General features: G+C 41.6%; 1 protein-coding gene across 1 annotated transcript; it reads left to right on the top strand.

Moving 5' to 3' along the window:
- The first annotated feature begins 288 nt into the window (after positions 1 to 288).
- Positions 289 to 13176, top strand: MAL2 (mal, T cell differentiation protein 2). Its single transcript, XM_054191672.1, has 4 exons — positions 289 to 490; positions 2667 to 2837; positions 7924 to 8082; positions 10503 to 13176. Exons 1-4 carry the CDS (start codon positions 356 to 358, stop codon positions 10572 to 10574), a joined length of 537 nt encoding a protein of 178 aa, XP_054047647.1. The 5' UTR covers positions 289 to 355; the 3' UTR covers positions 10575 to 13176.
- The last annotated feature ends 1048 nt before the right edge of the window (positions 13177 to 14224 follow it).

Here is a 14224-nt window from a genome sequence, read left to right as displayed (position 1 = left end):
GCTGCACACCGCTGCCGACACTCACAGCGCTCCGGGGGAAGCCGGGAGCCACCGGCCGGCCGCGGCCCAGCTCCTTTGGGGAGAGACTGCCCCTGCCCGCACACCGCCTCCCTCCGGGCGCGGTAAAGCGGGGCCGGGCCGGTGCCCGGTACCCCGGGGCCGCCCGCCCAGGCCCGGGCGAGGCGGGGCGGGCCCGGCGCTGGGGCGGGCAGGAGGGAGGCGGCCGGGGCGGCGCGCACAGGCCCGCCCGCACCTGCTCCCTCCGCCGCCGCCGCCGCCGCCTCCTCCTCCTCCTCGCCCACCTGGCCGCCGCTCGGCCGTCCCCGCCGCGCTCGGCAGCCGCCGCCACAGCAACATGTTGCCCAGGGAAGCCTCGTCCATGCCGCCGCCTCCCAACCCCGCCGCCTACTTCCCGCCGCCCCGAGTCACTTTGCCCTCCGGCCTGGACATACTGCGCACCTACTCGGGAGCCGTCATCTTCCTGGAGATCGTGAGTGCGGGGACGGGAGGAGGCGGCGGCGGGGGGGCAGCGGCCACTGGCCTTCCCGCGCTTTTCCCTCCCCTCAGCGCCCCGACGCGGCTCCGCGCCCGGCTGCCTGGCGCCCGTCTCCTTCCCCCGGCGCCCGGGGACGGGGGACACCCGACGACGTGCCTCTGCCCGGGGCCGGCCGGGCAGCAGCCCCGCGTCGCCCGCGCTCCTCACCTGCCATTTTGTGAGCGGGAAAGGTGCGGGCGACCGAGGCGGCGGCAGCGGGGAGACCCCGGGCCGCCCCGCTCCGGCGCCGGTGTCTGGGACGCGGGGCTGTGCCGGGAAGGACAGAGGGGACCCGTCTGCGCTCCCTCCGGCCTGTTTGCTCCCCTCGGGCCGGGCGGCGGCGGCCCTGGAGGGGCGGCAGCGAGGAGGCCCGTGGAGATGGGTTTCAGCGGGGTTGTTTCACCTGTTGAGGGCTCTGAGCCACACAAAGCCCCAGACCCATGGAGCGTTACACCGGTTTTTGACTGTGTGCGTGTGTTATGGGCCTGATTTTATTAATATTGGTTGTTTTGGGTGTCGAAGCTGAATGCTGCTCAGGTCCCAGTCTGTGAGATGGATCCCACCCTGCCAGCTGGAAAACTGCACCCGGGCAAAGAGCTCCGAGCACAGGTCCGGGCGCTAAATCAGGCCCTGAGTCAGGAGGAACAAAAGGTTAATTAGGTTGGCCAACTTATTATACAGCTGAAGTGGACAGGTGTAGTGTGAGGGAAATGGCATGACGGTGAGTGCTGAGATTAGCTGTCTCTACGCTGTATTTCTAAATCTATTTTTAAGAAAGATTGCATATTCAAAATACTGAAAACATTCCACGTGTCTTTGCTTTTTGTTTAACAGACACTTTCTGCTATCCCTTCAGCTTCCTCACTGCCCATCACTATCTGGTCTCTGAGTAACAGACTGGCACCCGCAGTCTTGTGAAATGAGAGAAAGTTTGATTCTTTACAGCAGCTAAAAAAGGAATTCTAGAGAACAACTTGAAGGCTAATACATAAACCTTTGGGAGCTTTGAACTGAGACTAGCAATGCATCTTTACATACATGCTACTGCAGTGTAACATGAGAGAGGAACCAACTAGTTTTACAAGCAGGTATCTTTTGAAAGGTATCTTTCATCCAACCTTGAGTCAAAAGAAAGTTCTCTGAAGCTGAAAATGTAACCTCTGACTTTGTAGTTGTAAATCTGTAGGATTTAAACAGGAAAGTAGTAAATTGCTTGGAAATTGATCGTGGCTGTCACTACACAGCAGGTTGGATTATGAAGTTAAACCTTTTTGTTATAAATGAACATACTTCAGAGGCAATTATGATTTTCTCCAGTTATCCTTTTTTATAAAGAGGCAGGATTTGCAGGGAGAAATGGTACCAACTATTAGGCCAAGAGTTGATTAAACCAGGCAAGCCTTAGAGTGTGTAAATTCTCCATCAGCCCATCATAGCACAGCATCCCCACCACTCATGCACTGCAATCGGTATGCTGAAAAGAAAATTGGCAGTCCTGAATTCTTCCCTGGGTTATGAAAATTCTGGAAAGCTGTGTGTTTTTCTAGCCATTACAACATAATTTACAATTTGCCTTATTCTGTATTCCAGTTTTCTCTTTATTGCTTAATGTGTTCTCTGTCAGCTTTTTATTACAAATGCATGGAAAAAGAGAATGCAGTTTCTTCTCTTTTCTGTATCTCATCTAATTAGGACTACAAAGCTAAACAGTATGAGACTGAATCCAAATCTGGTGTACGTCCTTGTCATGCTAACTTTAGCATATATAAAGAGATTACATATATAAATGTTTGTGTGTGTGAGCCGTGTTTTCACATCTCTTCTATTTCCCTCAAAATGAGAGCAAGGGTAAAATTTTCAGCATCAGCACGCAAGTCACCTAGGTTTGTAAATCCCATATTCAAGACTATTTTAAGAGCTTTTAAGAATTTCAGAGTGGCTTCTCTTACTGCCACTTAGTGCCTATTGTTTCTGAGAACTGCACTTGGGCTCTCTGAGTACTTTTGAAGTGCTTCCTCTTGGTTCCTAAAAGTAATCTGAGGACATGTTGATGTGTGATATTAATTCTTAGGCAGAAAGGACTGAATAAAAGTTATCTTTCAGTTGATCGTCTGTATTCCTTTCTTTGCAGCTGTTTGGAACGATAGTCTGGATTTTGGTAGCTTCTACTCACGTTCCACTGCCGCTGCTGCAGGGATGGGTAATGTTTGTAGCGGTGACTTCGTGGTTCCTGTCCATTGTGTTCCTCTGTGTGTTCCTCTTTGGTTATGCAAATAGAATTGCTGTCAACTGGAACCAGACGGTAAGATTTTTTTCTTTATTTAAGGATTCCCTTTGTTTTATAAACTGAAAATCATTTCATGAGATCCTAAGTCTTAATGCCCAGACTTCTGTTTTAGGAAAAAGTTTTTCAAAACAGAGAAATTCAAAACTGGAAAGAGTACAGGGATGACAGAGGAACTACAGGACCTGTTTGATGATGGAAGCTGGAAGAGACCAGCTTTTGAAACTTTTGATTGAAGGAGTATACTTGTCCTCTATGAGCACACGAAATGCATGAGCAGCAGGAAGAGGACTAGTTTAACAAGGCATCACAACAAATTGGTTTAAATGGCTAGAAATAATTGTGGACTGGAAATCAGAAAATATTTTCTGACTATTAGAGAAGTGGTAGTAACACCCTGTGAATAATGGGGGATAGAAAGATACATCTAATGTTGTAAAGGAAGTGATACATTTGTGAACACATTGCGTGGTGGTGTTTGTCTGAGATTGCACAGACTGGACTAAAGCACCCAGGAAGTCTCCTCTAGTTCCTAAGAAAGTCTTCTGCTGACTTCTGAGTCAGTTCTTTAAAGCTAGGGCAGCATTGGTGGGTGGCTGTTAGACCTTAGGCAGTCAAAGACAGCATCACCTACAGTATGATATAGCTTAACATCTTTTTAGGAAACTTAACATTTATCTTAGAGGAAGACTAGTGAGACTACAGATACCATTATACTCTGCTCAGCCTTTCTTTGTTGTGAAGACAAAACTTGATTTTTGCTGTAATGGATTGTTACAGCTTGTGCCAGTAGTTCTCACAGGCTAAACCTTCCTATAAAAAAAGGGAAACGTTGACTCTAGTTTTTACCAACAACATGGATACCTCAGATTATTGACTGCTAATATGTGTACTCTTCTGTTGTCGTTAATTGTTTTTTACTTTTGAGTTTTTAGCACTTCAGTAGTTGAGTACGAGATGGTATCGCTCTCTATTATATTACTGGAAGTGAGTAATAAGAGGTGGTAAAACTGTGATCAGAATGGGAACATCCAAAAAAATCTTCCAAAAGGAACAGAACTTCTAAAATATTAGAGTATGGCTGTTCGTAACTGCTGATCACCTTCACCTTCCTCCTGTGCAGCTTGGTTTTCCTGTTTCTATTGATCATAGCTGGAAGTGCATGCTTCAGTATCAACATCTGTGGTTATTTATCTGTTCAAGTTATTCACAGGCAGTCCCTTAAAACAAAAGGTTTTCAAAGCAAATCAAAGAGCTTCATGAGTTTGGTGCTCTAACTGATAACTTCAAAGCCCATCAGTGGTAACAGACTGGATTCTATTGGAACAAACTTTGCACTTTGATAGTGAATACACATACATACAGTGTCAGCTTTCCAGCACAATACAGGCAGTAATGAGGCTAATAATGAGTTACAATTACAGAGGCCTTTACAGAGACTTATGCTGCAACATCCTCATAAGTTATGATGCAACAAAACCCTTGAGCATGTGCATAACTTAAGTAAATTAATAGTGTCCTGGGTTTCATTGAAACTGTTTGCCAATTTACAATCATGCATCTATTTAAGAGTTGCTGGGTGAGGGCATAGCCTTTTAGAGATTAAAAATGCTATACAAATGGTGATCTTATAGCAGTTGTGTAAGCCTGCCTTACACATTGGCTACTTGATGCTGGCAGTGATTTGTTGTGCAGTTAATTTTGTCCCCTTGTATATGATAAATTACTGAAAGACTTCCCATGTCAGGAAATTGCTACATGGCTTGTATAAAAGCTGCATCTGTGGGACTCTGTAACTTAATTTAAAAAGCTGTCATAACTAAGTCAACATCTTAAATAAATGCAGAGTGAATCGTTTTATCTCTAACATGGTAGCGGAAATCCAGTCCCTTCCAGCTGTCAACAAAAATGACACTAGATAGATCATTTGACCACTATTTTCAGGTACCCAAATGTTCTGTAACTTGCTGGCAGTAAACTCTTTTGCAGCACTTCAAAAGGATTTTTTACCTTCTGTTGCAAATAAATAATTACTAGAAACACTAAAACTATTTTTATTACTAAAAATAAAAAGGTGTACCTGATTGTTTTAGGTTGGCATTTATTTGGATAAATACGTGGGTTTTGCTATTATATAAATTGAATTTACAATAGAACTCAGAAGCTATAGGTCATTAGATTAGGTCAAAAATGGGAAGAGTGATGACTTAGTTATATTGGACCATTATAGCTTCATTTAGAGATTCATGAACAAATGTGGTTTAAGACTCCAGGAGTTTAAATGTAAATTCGAAAAATAGCATGGGATTCTAACAGCCCTGCATTTAGTAATACCTAACATCATAAGTAGCTCCATTGATTCTAATACAGGTACTTAAAAAATAAGATGGTACGGAGTGAAAAGATGGGGGGAAATACGGACCTTATGGAGATACATCACTCTACATCACTGTATTAAGCCAGATGGTATGACAAATACTGTCCTTTATAGCCTGACTCACAACACACTCATTTACAAAATTAGATGTGAACTAACCTATCATGCAGATCTGGTAGTGTTTTACATACACTTTGTATGAGATTTCAGTGATTATACAAGTGTGGAGGCAGGGAGGAGTTAGGCACCACGCAAACAATTACTAAAAAACCAAAAAACCTCCCTTGTAAGATCTTGGGGTTTTTTGGTCACAGAAACCATCAACGTATGAGCATGAAACCTTACTGATGCTACATAGCTTCACTATAATTGCTGCCAGGAGAAGGAAATTAGAGGGTTTGGCGTGAGAATGAAGGAAATGAAAGAGTTTGTCTTCTGAAAATACCTCTCCTGTATGCAATCACCACTGTCTTCCTCATGGAGCTATTTGTGCTCCTTCATGAGCAGTGGTGGCAAAAGCGTACAGCCGGTGACACTGACATAGTTGCATGCTAGGTATTTAGCAGCCCAAGAATAATGGTTGTCCTGATTACCTATGGGTTTACGCAGACCTTTCAAGCTGCTGAAATCCTGTGCTATGAAATGTTTATGTCAGGCCATGACAGGAGGTCCAGTGTTTGTCACGCAGTGAACACACACCTGCACACAGTCTGACATGGTGCACGTAGGCGGTGACATGAAATGTGTGTGTGTGTCTGTCTGCTGGCGCCAGTGAGTGGGGGAAGCCACCATAGTAAGCGTCTGGTGGGGAGAAGTGCCTCCCCCAGCTGCAGCAGAGCAGTGCAGCTTCTCTGATGCTTCAGCACTCTCATGCTGTTTTTTTCTATGAGGTACAGACATACAGCAGAGCTGGAGCCTGAGGGAGCGTGTCTTATGCCCAAAGCTTGAGATCTGTCAAGGCTAGCACATGAAGGCTATCTAGCTAGGTCAGGAAGCCACCCTCTGTCCCCTTCTCAGTTCTGTTGATGTAAGTGGGGCCTCCTGGTGATACTCCAAGAGGAAGTAGTTGTTTTTAAAAAATGGAAAATAAACCCCAACAACCCAGCAAGGATGGAAAACCAGAAATTTGAAATTACTGCAGCTCTTTTGCCAAAACTTGGATTCCCACTAATGAGCAGTTATTAAGAAAAGCAGTACACACTATGACCTAACCTCAAATGATTCTTAATTAAGAGAAAATTATTTTCTGATCTAAGTGGAATGGGAAACAGTAGTAACAGCTTATATTGTAACTTATCAAAACTGACTAGGTGTGATTTAAGTAGCTTTAGCTGCTATCAAACATGGAACAACTGATGGGTTTGAAAAGAAAATTCGATAAAAAGAAAAATTTCACATCTACGAAGAAACAATTCTCTAAACAAGGAAATGCAGCACATTCTCACTTTGATATCAGTCAGTCAGTAGGTAAGAATGTTGAACAGTAGTTTCTAGTGCGTATGAATGCTGTCTGCTGTTGTGATGGACTCACATGGTGTACCCTGGATTCTCACTCTTGGCATACAGGTAGTCCATTGCACTCAAGTGGAGTAAAAGCGAAGAAGGAGTTAATTACTGCTGGAGATAGACTATATAATGTGGATATCATCAAAACCCGTATATATACTTATGTATAATTTTAAAAATTGTGTCTATGGCTTTTGCGGATCTGCATAGGTATAGTTACAGAACCCAGTATATGTTGTATGGACTCAGGAGCTAAGTGCAGTGCAAATGTCAGCTTTGCAGACTCAACAACAGAAGATGATATTGGAAGAATATCTTAGACATTTTAAAACTGTACTGGACCATATCTTGGGTCTTACTGTGTGGAACACTGGACTTTGAAATAAAACCTGCAAAGAGATTTAGGCACCAGAGCTGCTTTTTCATGTGCTCCAGGAATGGAATCCAGAAATGAGAGTTAGATGTCTAAACCTTGTGTTCAGCTAGGATTCACCACAGAGGAGGGAGTCGCCTAGAGAAGGCCAAGAGAGAAGCATATTTAAAGTAAATCCTAACTGTTGTCATCTCAAGTCTCAGACATTTTATTCCACAGTATCATGAAGTACTTCTGAATTCCTGTATTTTGGGTAGAGCCAAGTCAGAGAGAGTTGGGGAAATGCCTCAATTCTCGGATTCTGATTGTATCAGGAAGTAAACTTCAGCTGTGTCAAGGCTGAGGTGTTTCTGGGTATTTACAGAAGCAAAATTTAAGCGTGGAGGAGGACTTCTGGAGCTTAGGTTATAGCTGAGAAGGGATGTGGGGGGACTGCAAGCTTGTATTGTATTGCATGAATTATGATAAAGTTGGCCTGTATGTCCCCTATTTTTTATCTAAGCCATAAGAAGGGAGAGTTCTGTAAGCTCTAATAGCTTTGAAGAGATCTAAAAGGTCAGCATATATACATATAGATGAGCATGTGCCTCTTAATTTGAAAGAATGTAGGGTTTGGGGAGAGGGAGAGTTGCCCTTTGTCACTAATTATGTTAGTGAATTGCTTATAATGGCACGCAGCTATGAAAACTTGTCCAGGTTAAGCTCTCGGATGGATTTAACCCTGCTTATCTAAAGTTATTGTTATCAGTGCTCGTTTCATGTTTCAATGTTGGGTTTCGTTTGTACTGAGACCAGAAGAATTAAACATGTATTGCAGCCGAGACTGATTCTGTTTATTTGTTTTTCAGGATTTTCTTTTCCATGGGGCTACTTTTGTCTTTTATTTTGGAGCTTTTCTACTGCAAGCAGCAACTACATCTCTGCATCACTTTCCCCGCAAATTCAATTCCACCACACAAGAGAAGATTCTAGATGATCATGAATATAACATAAGCATAGCAGCCTCGGTATGTATTTCAAATATTTGTATCTGGGGAACGGAAGTCTGTTGTAAGCCCTTGTAGCCAACCATTCAACTTGGGAACTGAACAGCAAGCTGGAATAGAAAGGGGAGCTGTGAGAGAAAGGATTGTCTTTGAGAGCATCAGATAGTGTCTAACAGCGACATGCAAAAAATATTGAAATAAGCTAATGGTAATGTCATAGGTGCTCATTTGCTACTCTTCACTAGAGTGTTTTAAATATATGATTACTGCAGCTTATAATTTTTAGATGAGATATTTTGTAAAAGCAATGTTGGTTAGTAGAATAAAAGAAAAGGATAACAACTGAGCCTTCATGAAAGCACCAGATGTGAATTTATGCTTCTGTGCTCAAACTTTCCGTTGCCTTTTTATTTATACCATTTAGATAGTCCTGAACATGCCATGGGGAAAAAACCTTGGACTAGGTCCTTGTGAAGCTCCAGATATATACTTAACTACATCAGGCATAAAAGTTATCTGTAAGGGCCCTGTTGTCTTTTATGGCAAGGATTAGAGCGCTTTTATTGATAGCCTAAGCTCAGACTGCATTTTTCTCACTGTAGTTGCATCATCACTGAATCACTGTATCTGGTGCTGTGGGTGTGCATGGCTGAGTCAGTCTATCTTTCTCCCTGCTGGACTCCTGAAGGACAAGTAGAGGTGTGCCAGGAGGCTTAACTTAACTGAAACTACTGCTCTTATTTTTTTCTACCATTCCGAGGGTCTTGCATACCTCAGGGAACTGTATGTATTAAGAAACCTAATCACTGTATGTATGTATTTGGAAGCTTAATAGCTTCTAAAACCCTCTGTGGGTATCTGTTGTCCTTAAAACTAAATACACTATAAATTTTGCACAGTAAACACCTTAAGTTCATCTTAAGATAAAACCAGATGAACATAAGGTGTAAGGTTCGCATTCCCTCTGCAAGAGGAGAATAAAAAGGAAAGGCCTTTTGCTTTAGCAAACAAGTCCCTGAAGGGGTGAGGTGAGCTTGTCAGTCTCCAAGTCCAGAGTGCATCACCATTATCCAGTTGCCAGTAACACACTCGAGCACATCTGATCCCTGTATGGCCATATGGCACAAGGACAGACATGGTGTCTCGTTAGCTGTGCCTGAACTGAGGGAGAGCTTTATACTAAGCAAGTCTCTGAAATTCTACCCTTAAGTGTAGGTCTTCAGTCCTTGTTCAGTGTGTTCAGATCCCACTAAATATACGTTCACTTCAGTCATTTTGTCTGACAACAGGGTACTGGGGGCTCCAAGGGATCCTTTCCCCCTTCCATACTATTTTTCCAAGAGAGAATTCAGTTCTTCAAGCCCCTCAAATCCCTGTCAAGATAGGGGAGGAAGAGACTCTCTTGTAATTTGCCTCTTGCCTCAGTATTCTTAATTAAGAGGTGCTGGGAAATGGTGAATCAGGTAACTGTAGTCTTTAGTGTCTTTGCATTTTTTCCAAAAGTATATAATTAGAAAGTCAGGACATACAGAAAAAAAAATATAATCCTTTGAAATACTTCATTAAAACGGTCCTGTGATCTACATGGAAAAATCCAAAAGGTTGCTACCTTTTTGTCTTTGAAAATTACTGTTGTATACTGTGATTAAAAGTATGTATGTTCATTTTAGATGAGTGATAGTTCTAAGGCGTAGCACCTATTCAAAACTTTAATTGTCAAATTAACTCTTATATGGAAAGCAAGGGATAGGTTGTTATGTCTGAATCTCTCTGTTGTAAGAGACAGAATCCATCATTAGCGATGGACAATATGAGAAACTATTTTTTTCAGCAATTCAGTTTCTCGTTTCTTCCTTCTGTTTTACATTATATATTCAAGATTGCTGTGGCATGACCTTCAGTTCAAACCTATTCAGTTCAGCCCTTGAGCAATAGCAACTTCCTGGCATTTTTCATTTCTCAGGAAGTTGTTCTAATGGCTGGTTATCTGGTCAAGGAGGCCAGATTTGAAGCTGTTTCTGTATTTCTGCGAGTAAGAGTTCTGCTGTTCAGAGGGATGTCATCTTAGTTGTTTGCCGGTAAAGGCATTCATTTGGAAACAAATCTAAGATTAATGTTTCATCAGTCTACATAAGAGAAAACTGAATGTGTTTTACATACACGCATGATTACTTTGTACCATAACTTATGCAGACATTCTGTTTCAGATTGTATTTCAAAATGTCTTCTGAAGCAAGCAAGTTAAAAGCGATAACATGGGGTTATAACAGAGAGGTTCATGAGAAAACTTTGCCTTAATCTTTACCTTTTGGTTGGGGGAGGTAACTTTTGAATCATTTGTGTTCCTGTATGCATTTATAATAGAAAAAAAATGTCGAACAATATAATGTGTTGTTCACTTTTTTCTTTTTTTCTTCTTTTTTTCCTTGCTGCTCCTCTAGATTTTTGCCTTTGCAACAGCTGTTTGTTATGGTTGCAGCACAGCCCTGGCATTAAGGAGATGGAGGCTATAGCAGTTGAAGAGAGGTTAATGCCTGAGTGTTCCACTTCAGATCAAATTAAGTGCTACTTGTCTGTTTTACTGTAATCTAATTCCAAAAGGACTTTTTTTTTTTGCTTAAAATCTGTTTTAAAGTGCTGAAATGCAAATAACCCATAATCAGGATTTCCTTAACAGAAAACAAGTTTCCATCTCTTCCCTTCCTAGTTTTTTACTTTTATTGTGTCCTCATTAGAAGCACACTAATTGTATGGTATTATAGAGTTCAGGGATAGACAGATGTGTCATTAGCAGATAACAGAATTCTAGTGCTGAATCAGAAGAGGAAGAAAATGGAAACTAAACAAACATGTTAACTGCATAGGCAGCTAAAAAGCTCCCCCCTTGTTAAGTCCTGGCATTGGGCCTTCAGTGTTTTGCAGCGTTACGGTGCATTCCTCACAGGTAGAGCCTTGAGGCTCCTTGTGGACTCACGGGTTTTCCGTGTGCTGCTCCTTGCGTGACCAAAGCCGAAGCTGACTTTGTGATACCACCTTAGTATATATATTATTGGCTTTGATGTACAGAGAAAATACTTTAAATATCCACCCAGTGAAATCTTCTGATACTCTTTTATAGCCATATCCAGCTCGCGTCATTTGGTCCTTAAGGCTTACTGTATTCCTTAGTAAATGGAAACTGTTTGGGACTGTCAGTCAGTAGTTCATTAGTTTTAGGAATTTAGCTCAATCAGATCTATTTATACTGCAAAACAAAACAGTGCATTTGTGTTGTGTGTGTATATACATGGTATATTTTTGTTTAACAGGAATATTTGCACTGTTTTACTTTGTTGGAGTACAGCTTTGTTTTTGTTACTTCAAGTTCTGCATTTGTTACTTATTATGTGAGTCAATATAATTTGAATGGAATGTTACCAAATGGGGAATAATGTCTGACCTCGATTCTTGCAGTGTGTTATTTGTTGCGTTCTAGACCTGCAATGTTGTAAAGGTGTTTTTATTTGGACAGATGCCTATGCAACATCTTACTGAAAGCAGTGGAATGTAAAGTGATCCGCCCACTATGGAGTTTGCTTTCGGCACAAATGAAGTTTAATTGAGCCTCTCTTGAATACCCCTGTTGTATAATTACATGCAATATTACATATAGAAAATTAATTTAACAAAAATTAACAATAGCATTGCAGTCTGCTCCCTAACAGTCATGCCATTTTGCAGATGGTGAAACTTTTTCTTATAATGCTAGTAAATAATTTTTGCTCTTGTGAAATAGTGCCAAATTGATAACCTGGTGGAATGAAGGCTCCTTGTCATTCATAGAACAACTTGCTCACCACATCTTGACAGTGCATCTGAATATTTTGTAAAGACCAGTGGTGGTTGGGTGAGGGAAGACAGGACTTTCTTCATTCCCAGGCCTACTCATTCTCCTTGAGACAACAAGGGTGTCTGCTATGAAGGTTCCTTTGTCAAACTTGTCAGGTACAAGGATCTCTGAGAGCCAGCCACCCCTAGTAGCACCCTGCAGTCCCTGCTGACCCAGGACAGGTTCTTATGGATGACATAGCAGTGAGTGGCAGCCCTTCCGACTACTGGAACCACTCGGTCATCCTGAATTACTGCAATGGGATCTTTTTGTATATCTTGTTTTCTGAAATTTTTATCTTCCAAAGATTTTGTACACTGGCTGATGTATTTTTTTTTTCTGATTCTCTACTTGCATTAAAACTTGTTTTGTGGACGTTTTACCTAGAGCCATAGACTTTTAAAAATACTTCGTATTGTATAAAATGCATTTACACTGGAGTATATGAATGAAAGTATATTACAAAGACTTATGCTAAGCAGCATTAAAGTTACTTAATATATTTATGGCAGTAGTCTGGTTATTAATTCTGTCTTCAGAGAGTATCAAAAAACTACCTTGCAGCTTTGACTGACCTGATGCTAGCCATATAAAATTAAGGCTAAGATTTCTTGAGAAGGCACAATTACATTGGTGCTAGTTTTGTGTAGCGGTTTGCCGTGTGACACAGCATGAATATTAGTGAGGAGAAGAGTAAGGTCGGCTATGACGACATTGCAAATGGGCGCTGATCTTTGGTGTGGATTCGCCTTCATCCTGCAACCTGGATGTGCACTGCACACCACAGACTACGCATGCCACAGCTACAGTCTGCAGCCAGCTGGGACGATGGGGGAAAGATCTTAATTTTTTGCCTATTTAAGCCTACAGAGTATGAATCCCACACATGCTGTCAATTAAAAAGCGGCCCATGTTTAGTTGGCATTTGTATCTAACCTCTGAGTTCAAACCCAAGGTGTAAAGATGATGATTGATCAGTCTCTTCAAGTCTCTTAAGCTACTTGTTGAAGTCCAGATAGCAGAGTGTGGTTAGCGTAACATGGAAACTGTTTGTGTAGTGAGGAAAGGCTGAACTTCCCTCTTAAGTATCAAAGACAAACAAAGGCCAGGGAAGAGATAAAGGTAAAAACTACAGTAGAACGGCTTTCATAGCTAAAAAGGAGTGAAAGAATGGAAATTTTCTGCTAGTATGCAAGGAATTTTGCTCTACTTTGAGGAAGATCTAAAGAAGGACACACCAGAACAAGCAGCTGCATTCTTTCAAGAAAAAAAAAAGGAGGGGGGGGGGAGGGGAAGGCCAGCAGTTAATTTTGTATTACTTCATACAGGGAGCTAAAAAGATAGGTGTGACTCAGAAATGGTATGTGCGTGCTGGGATGCAAATACGGCTACGGGAATAACACGTAATCCTTGTGATAGGTATTATAGGCAATATATGCAAGTTGGTTCTAATAAGTTTCACTCTTCCCTGTACAAAAATTCCCCCAAGCCTATGACCTTGAAGAACGCAAGCTTAGACCTCTCCAAAGAATGGAAGGAGTTGGGGAGGGCATAGGGAGATAATTATCTCAATGAAATTAAGGTGAAAGGAATGAGACCACCGATGCCAAATAGTGTTTTCATCAAAATTCTCTATTTGATGTGAAGCTACAGTGCAGGAATATCTAAAATACCATGCAGGTCTCTAGTCTTAGAATCAGAAGATATTTCATAGTATTTTGGATACAACTGTAGTAGCTGCTGGTAAATCAGTTCTCTCTAAGGAGACTTTCCTTCAAAGGGTACAGAGAGAAGCAACATTTTGTTGCTTATTGCTAGAATGCCTGGAAATAACCCCGGAAATAAAGTGACACAGGTCCTGCAGTGATTATTAATACTTACTTCAGATTCTCATGATTTCTCTGGCTGTGTACATTGGTCATAACTGCTAAAGTGAGTCAAGTTAGGCTGCTGTAAAATCTGCTTTAAAATGCAGCTGTAAAACATCTGTAAAAGGTGAGAGGCAGAACCAGTGATGACACAAATCTGTGCGCTGCATAGAAAGTTAAAGAAAAAGCGCTGGAAAATTACTAGACCAGTGTTGTCTTTGACTTTAGCTTCCAAAACCAGATGACTATGCTGACTCCTTTTGCACTTCCTTTAATCATTGTATTTTTGCATTTGCTTTATAACTTTAGAAAATGTTGACATTCATCATTTTCCCATCTGTATTTTAAAAAATAGTGTTGAGAGAGCTTTAAACTCTTAGCTTGTTTGTTCTGGTTTCATTTTTATACTGTGTAACTGGTCTCTGAA

Source organism: Rissa tridactyla, chromosome 2 (assembly GCF_028500815.1).
Source record: "Rissa tridactyla isolate bRisTri1 chromosome 2, bRisTri1.patW.cur.20221130, whole genome shotgun sequence".
Classification (NCBI taxonomy): Eukaryota; Metazoa; Chordata; class Aves; order Charadriiformes; family Laridae; genus Rissa; species Rissa tridactyla.
The sequence above is the reverse complement of the archived record's forward strand: the minus strand, read 5'-3'. Positions and strand labels throughout refer to the sequence as shown.

Coding starts and splice junctions, on each gene's coding strand:
- MAL2 (XM_054191672.1), top strand. CDS start 356: ATGTTGCCCAGGGAAGCCTCGTCCATGCCGCCGCCTCCCAACCCCGCC. Junction 491..2,666: donor CCGTCATCTTCCTGGAGATC/GTGAGTGCGGGG, acceptor CTTTCTTTGCAG/CTGTTTGGAACGATAGTCTG. Junction 8,083..10,502: donor ACATAAGCATAGCAGCCTCG/GTATGTATTTCA, acceptor CTGCTCCTCTAG/ATTTTTGCCTTTGCAACAGC.